The sequence below is a fragment of the Condylura cristata genome, unplaced genomic scaffold (genome assembly GCF_000260355.1).
Source record: "Condylura cristata isolate star-nosed mole 26May11 unplaced genomic scaffold, ConCri1.0 scaffold00019, whole genome shotgun sequence".
Lineage (NCBI taxonomy): Eukaryota > Metazoa > Chordata > Mammalia > Eulipotyphla > Talpidae > Condylura > Condylura cristata.
Genome location: NW_004567120.1, coordinates 29868705 through 29876600, shown reverse-complemented (window position 1 = coordinate 29876600; position 7896 = coordinate 29868705). Strand labels below are relative to the sequence as shown.

Sequence of the window (7896 nt, the reverse complement as noted above, 5' to 3'; positions counted from 1 at the left end):
AGGAGCAGCTCAGCTTGTACTTTGCCCAGGCCAGGTAGCCAATTTAGAGCTAAGGCAATCCAGTTACAAACTGATGTTGCTACAATATTTTTTGATATTATGTTTATACAAAGTCATAACATAAGTTAGCAGTAGAAATTCTGATTTTTCAGAGCTTTTCCTGAGCTACCTGGAATCTGTCAGATGGTAGACGTTGCATAGCTTGTATCAAAAAGCCAAGAAAGTTATGCTGTGAATTTCAACAAACTGATTCTAAAGTTAATATGGAAAGACAAAAGACCAAAATAATGAACACAGTATCGAGGGAGAACAACAAAGTTGGAACAGATGCTACACACCTTGAAGGCTTACTATAAAACTACAGTAATCAAGAGAGTGTAGAATTGGTGAAATAATAGTAAACTTGATGTGAAAGAGGATAACCCCATAATAGACTCACAGTACAATCAACTGATCTTTGACATAGGAGCAAATGCAAGAAAATGCTACAAAAATAGTCTTTTTCAATGGGAGTTCCAGAGTAACTGGATAGCACATGTGAGAATAAAATAATCTAGAGAAAATCTTGTATAGCTTACCAAATTTTATTCAAAGTTGATCATAGACCTATTGTGAAATGTAAAACCATTAAACTTTTAAAAGATAACAGGAAAAAATCTAGATGACCTTCAATATGGTGATGGCTTATTAAATAAAGTACTCAAGGTGTGACTCATGAAAGAAATAATTAAGAAACTGTAGTTCATTAAAATTCTCAGAGCAAAAGTCTGCTCTGCACAAGACAATGTCAATAGAATGAGAAGACAAGCCATAAACTGGGAGAAAATATTTGCAAAATATACATCTGTTAAAGGACTTAATCTGAAATATACGAAGAACTCTTAAAACTCAATAACAAGCAACCAGATTAAAAACTGGGCCAGACCTATAATAGATACCTCACCAGTTTTGCCATATAGATGGCATGTAAGCATATGAAATGATACTGCACATCCTATGTCATCAGAGGTACCACATGAATCAGGAAATGTAAACCAAAACAATGAAATGCCACTGCACACCTATTACAATGGCTAGAATCCAGAACACTGCAACACTAAATACTTACAGGGATGTGGAACAACAGGAATCTCATTCATTGCTGGTAGGAATACAAAGTAGTTCATCCACTTTGAGAGATAAGTTGACAGCTTCTTACAAAACTAAACAGGCTCTTGTCATATGAGCCTGTGATGGTACTTCTTGATATTTATGCAAAGGAGTTGAAAACTTAAGTCTACACAAAAACATGTACATCAATGTTTGTAGCAGCTTTATTCATACTTGCCCAAACTCAAAAAAATCCAAAATATCCTTCAGTATGTGAATGGAGAAATAAACTCGGATATAGCCAATGAAATATTGTTTAGCAAATAGATATGTGTGCGTGTGTGTGTGTGTATGTATATTATCAAACCATGAAAAGACATGGAGAAACCTGGAGTACCTGTGTCATAATAGATTTGTTCAAGCACATAGAATGTACAATACCAAGAGTGAGCCCTAATGTGGGCTATGACTTTTGGGTGATTATGATACATTAATGAAGGTTCATCAGTAACATGTGCCCCTCTGATAGTGGTATATGGGGGGTGTTGTGCATGTGTGCAGGCAGGGGGTACATGTGAAATCTTCCCCTCAACTTTTCTGTGAACCTAAAACATCTCTGAAAAGATAAAATATTTATTAAAATAAAATAAGGATGGAAAGAAGGGAGGGGAGAAGGAGAGAGGGAGAAGATAGCAAAGCAGGGAGGAATGCGGGAGGAAGAGAGAGGGAGGGAAAGAGTGAGAATGAGAGATAGAGAAAGAGAGATAGAGAGAGAGATTCTATGACTTCCTTCCACTTCAAGCTTGGGTTGTTTGGGTTGGGTTTGGTTAGGGTTTATGTTTTGTTGGTTTTTGTTTAATTTGTGCTATTGAGATAATGTTTACAACACAGTACATGATTCAGAAGAATAGGTTCTTACTTCATCGATGTATGTCACCCTGCCACACTGACCCCCAAAGTACCCATAGCCCTTTAGTCCTTTAGCATCGGGCCCCCTCGCTTCTTGGTCCCCACCCTCCTCTTCCCACTTGTTCAAGCTGTATTGTTTTAACCCATGTGAACAAATGGAATTAAAGCCTCATCCACAGTCCACCATCAGCTCATGTTTATAGTTACCCAGAGTTTACATTGATAGGTAAACTTGACACTGAAACCTTAATATAATAAATGCTTCTGTTTCTTATTTATTTTTAGCTGATAATACTAGAACCCTGAATGTGGACTCCACTGCAATGACTCTGCCTATGTCTGATCCAACTGCATGGGCCACAGCAATGAATAATCTTGGAATGGCACCGCTGGGAATTGCTGGACAGCCAATTTTACCTGGTATGCTATTTTTAATCACCTCACAAGTGTTTCCTTTTATTGACTTTGTGGTAATAAATATAACAGGGTGACGCAATTTATTTTGAAATTGACATTTACCAGATTCTGCCTAGAGTGTGCATTTTTAAAAAAAGTTTATTTATTTATGCATCTAGAACTGGGGTACAGGTCAGAGGTGCAGGAGCAGTGAGAGGATTCACCAGAGACAGAGTGGGGAGCAGAACAAGCAGACTGACGAAGTACACTGCTTAGGGGAGCAGTGGGGAGACAGGAGAGGTCTGCTGCGCCATGTGGATCACCTCAGGGTTGGGTATGGAACTCACATAGAAGCGGCTGTGGCTGGCTTTGCAGTGGCCTGATGTGTGCATTTTTTTGGTAATATGAGCTTTATAGCTGGGTGACCAGTAATTACTAGTATACTCCCTGTGGCACGCTGGACCAGCTGGAGGTATTTCTATTGCAGCCTTTGGTCACTGAAATAAAAGGCAACAGGATTTTCAAGGAATTACAAAGAAAATGTCTCCTTTTATATATGTCTAAGAGCTGTCAAATAAGTACAGAGCTGGAATGAGAACTGATTTAGACATCCCAAAACTTAAATTGCTACAGAGGAGGTAACAAGATGGTAGGGAACATCAGAAAGACTATTGCTTACATTGAATGGCTCTTAATATTTTTTACACAGAATAGCTATTAATATTTTTTTTACACAAAGTAACCCATGGCATGTTAACTCCATCTACAAAAGGTAAAATCACAAGAAAAATGCCTGTGCATCTGAAAAGTTTAGACACCAAGAAACAGCTTTCTGTACCGTCAGCTATTACCATTAAAATAGGTTTGTGAAGACAGTAGAAAATTGCCGTCTTAAGCCAGGGGTGTGTTTTAACCATCTTAAACATGAATTTTCCCAGATTAATTTAGCTGCGATCCTACTTAAAAGCACAAGAGCCTAGGACCTTTGCTACTCGAATGTGGCCCACATAACCTGGGGGTTGTTAAGAATGCCAGGATCTGAAGCCCAGTCCAGACCTACTGAAACAGAAGCTACATTTTACATGATCCCCGAGGCTTTCATACGCATTAAAAATGAGAACCAGAAGCCCACCTGTGACTGGGCAGGTGTTTCTTTTCACCCACCTTCTCCCTTTGCAAAGCAGCAGTGGCAGCTTCTCCCAGGGCTGCCGATCTGTGACTAGGCAAGCGTCTTTTAGCAAACCTGTCCCTTTCAGGGGTAGCTCTTTCTGCCTGCCTGTGTCTGACAAGTGTCCTTTATTCCCTCTCCTTTTTATAATAACCTGCACTTTTGAATATTAAAAAAGAGAGAAACAAAACTAGAGTGATGCTCATTTGTTGGTGCAATTTGTTTCTATAATTAGCTATCTCCACTCACTCAATAACTTCATGATTCTAGATTTGAAATCCTTGTACGTTATAATAGGAGAGAGGTAAGATAAGCAATACTCAATAATCATAATAATGTTGTTGCATTGAAAGCAAGAATAAAAAGTCAAAATAAAGAAAAAGACATCTGAGAATGCGGGAAAATTAGCTTGGATTCTGTATGTGGCAGGGACAGAGGACCATCAAACCAAACTGAAATTCATAACCATGGGCTGCGGTCAGCCAGATCCCATCAGACTCTATTAGTCCGACTCTGATTGAAATGAGCAGCCAGTGTTCCTCTGAGGGCTTGGATGATTGGATCATGTCCTCCTGGTAGTTTGTATTTTTGTATGTGTACTTATAAAGTTGTTAGCACATTTCTAAAGTTTTTTCATTGAAATAACACCACTGTATAACATTTCATAGGTTTTAGGTGAGGTGAACAGAATTATATGTCAGTATCTCTATATGCTACATTGTGCTCAAAAGTCTAGTTTCCTCTACCACCATGCATTCAGTCCCCTTTACGTGATTTATCCCTTAGCCTCCCCTCCCCATTCTGCTAAGCACAATTTTGCTTTCATTTAACACCATAAACAATAGTATTAGCAAAGATGTAGAGAAAAGGAAACCCTCATACACTGTTAGTGGCAAGGAAAAAACGGTGTGGACACTATGGAAAGCAGTATGGAGAGTCTTCAAAATATTAAGAGTAGAAATAACATGATCGATCTGTTCTACTCCTGGGTATTTATCCAAAGAATATGAAAACACTGATTCAAAATGATATATGCATCCTTTGTTCATTGTTATTCACAATAGCAAGACTTGGCAACAATCCTCGAGTTTTAAATAACTAACAGAGCTGGTCACAAGAGCCAATATTACATTGTGGCTAAGAGCTCAGACTCTCCAGTTAATCCTCCAGATTTCCAAGCCTGGCTTTCTACTTCATCTTGCACAGTTATAGATCTTCTGTGGGCCTCAATTTCCTCATTCATAAGATCAGACCTAACCTTTAAGTTTGTTGTGAGAATTAAATTGTGCCCATTACAGTGTCTGGCATACAGTGCTCAAAAATGTTGGCAGTTAAAAATCATTATTTTTCAATGGCTCTTACGTTAGTTTTAAAATCATTATTAACATATCTCTCATAGACATCTAAAGGAAGTAATGTTATTTTGTTTTTTATTTCATTAAAATATAATTTAACTATTAAAATAGAACTTCAAATATTACATATTATTTGAACTCCACCCAGAACAGTCCTGAGTAACAATCTTTCATAGTTTAGAGTGACTAGAAAAATCTTACCTGGCTTAAATATTTATGGAACTCTGAACTATATGGATGTATGAATGTCACAGGAAATTCTTGAGTCCAAATCTGCTCTGATGTTAAGAGTACTCAGTGTTAGGTTACCTTGATTACTGGTGAACTAGCACCTCTAATCATAAACCTATGTTCACAAAGTAATCTTCATGGCCTAGTCACCCATCTACCACATGGAGCAAAACAAGGCTTAGCTCAGAGAGTAAAAGATCATCCGAGCCATCATTACAGACTTGAGAGTGGTTATAATTCCTATCTGTAGTCCCTTTACCTACATGTCGTTTTCTTTTTTGTTGTTTGTTTTGTTCATTTTATTATGGAAGTACTGTTGGTTGGCATTGTTGTTGGGGGGAGTATAGGATCTCCCCTTCAGGCATAGCCACTATCATACAACCACCACCCCAGCACCCACAGTCCTCCAGTCCTCCACTATCATTTTCTTAAGGACAATGAAGAAAGGACTTCTCAAGTCCCTTTCAACCTTGTGATTCAGTGGTACTTTAGCTGTGCTCCAGAAAAACTAAAATTCCATCCCATTCTAGAAATACTAATGCTTAGCTTGATATGCCCTTCTTGTCTTGAAAGTGCATGAGCCAATAGCACTGGACCGATGCGTGCTTTATAAAGCTGTGTGTAAAATCACTGGTGTTTTCTGTGAAATCATTTTATCCTCTCTGTATTATTTTAGGAAGACGGTTTAAAATCAAGATTAGAATATGGATTCTGGGTTCAGACTGCCTAGATTCAAATAAATCCATGCCCTGCCATTAAGTAGTTGTGTAACAGTGGGCAAGTTATTTAATTCCTATATGCCTCAGTTTCTCCACCTGCAGATGAAGTAATAGTGGCACCTTAGGCACAGGGCTGTTATGAGCATTACTGAGTTAATGAATAATTAATGTCTATAAAGTTAATAAATATAATATCTCAGAGTAATGTCTGGCTCACATTAATCCCTCAGTGAGCTCAGCTATAATTATTATTGTTTCAAATTCACATCTGATATATGATTCACAAAAATTTGAATTGTGGCTCATTTGTATTCTTAACAGTGAAGAATATCAAATGCAGGGCTGAATTTTTTCCCTGGAGAAGCACTAGGCAATGTTAGGAGAGGTGAGCAGTGTGTTTTATACCGCTGCTAGTAGACTGCTCCCTGTACACCTAGAGGCACAGAATTAGGCACTGCACTCCAGGCTTGTCTACCCTTCTTGCTAAGGTCTGGGGAAGAGAGTGGCTGCCATGTTCATTGTGGCCATGTTCATTGTGTAATGTTTCAGTGGAATGGGCTAAAACTTCCCTCTAGTCTTCTCCCACTCCTCAAGATACCTTGCCTTACAATGGAAAAGGCAACAAATAAGCCATTTGCGCCTAGTCTCCAAGGGGTCACTCACTGATGGCTCAATAATTGAGCTACTTTTCTGCCCCTTAGTAGGTTTCCTCCTGAGCTAGCAGACTTTCCTTTGTCCATCTCATCTGGCCTATCCGTAACTGTAGAAAAGGCTTTGGCAATGATGAGAAATAAGTGATACATAAGCTTCCTTGACTTCCTGCAGGAAGTCCACACTGTCTTTTGGACACACACTTGCCACCAGGGCTGTGTCTGGGCTATTCTGCCCATTGAGCAGAGCTGAGACAGTCCATCTCTGGGGTTCAGCTCACCTAACTTGGCTTTTTGTTCAGCTGCTCTTCAATAAAGGTAATCCACAATCTTGGCAGATTAGGAGCTCCTCAGACCGGAAGCTGTCTTTCTTGCAAGACAATGTTAAATAAAGCCAATGTTAGTTTTCGAGTGAAGAAAGGTATCAAGAAGAGCCAGACCTTGTGCATGAGAAGCATCTTCCTGCCCGTCATCTTAGACAAATGCAAGGATGGACCAAGTAAGGGCTACTCTTTGAATACTCTGTGCTGTTTTCTTTATCTCCCCCTCAATTAAAATATCCTTAGCAGCCAATGTGGAGCTTCTGAAGTCCCAGGAGAGAGGAGTCTCTCCTTTTAGTGTCTCCACTGTATTGACTGTGCTATCTCCATAGTGAAAGATGTTGGAGAATGTGGACTCATGGACGTTATTCCCAGAGCAAGATTCTGCCTATCGATGGGCATTGTCACTTTTTGTGAATTTTCATAGTTTTTATTCCACAAAAGTAATTCACTGTATTCAATTCAATATATTCAGTATTGTGTGCATTGCATTTTTATTAAATATAAGTTTAACAAAGATGTTTTAGATTTATAGTCAGTGTTGATCCTTGTATTTATAAATGAAATAAAGTCCTTTATTGATATATCATTTTGAAAGCAGGGAGAGGCTGGTAAAATGAAATGATGTCTAGTAGAATTATTTAAATCCAGGAGAAAGAGAAAACTATAATAAACTTATTTACTGTAGTAAGTCAATAATTGACATTTAAAGGATTTCATTAAAAGCTGAAAAATCTACTAAAATGGTAAATAAAACAAGATTAAGAGTACTATAAAAGTATAAATGCAAAATTGACTACTAAAATAAAAGGCAAAAACCTTGTCACATGTTTTTGGAAAGAAAACACATTAGGTAAAGAAACAAGCAAATATATTATAACTCACATTATTATATTGTAAAATATTACAATTGAAAAACATCAGTCATATCAACTACATATGAATGGACTTACATCAATTACATCAAAAATTAGCAATTTTGGGGCCCTCCCTGGTGGCGCAGCAGGTTAAAGCATAGCACCAAGAAGCTAAAGCCACTTCCGCATGAGTTCGATTCCC

General features: G+C 38.2%; 1 protein-coding gene across 10 annotated transcripts in view; it reads left to right on the top strand.

Moving 5' to 3' along the window:
• The window catches only part of ENOX2 (ecto-NOX disulfide-thiol exchanger 2), a 237387-nt gene that overhangs the window by 168742 nt on the left and 60749 nt on the right, over positions 1-7896 (top strand). For all 10 annotated transcript variants that reach the window (XM_012727227.1, XM_012727231.1, XM_012727230.1 and 7 more), the window contains one exon: positions 2284-2418. In XM_012727227.1, coding sequence (XP_012582681.1) covers positions 2322-2418 — 97 coding nt within the window. In that variant the 5' untranslated portion in view covers positions 2284-2321. The remainder of the gene's footprint in view (positions 1-2283; positions 2419-7896) is intronic.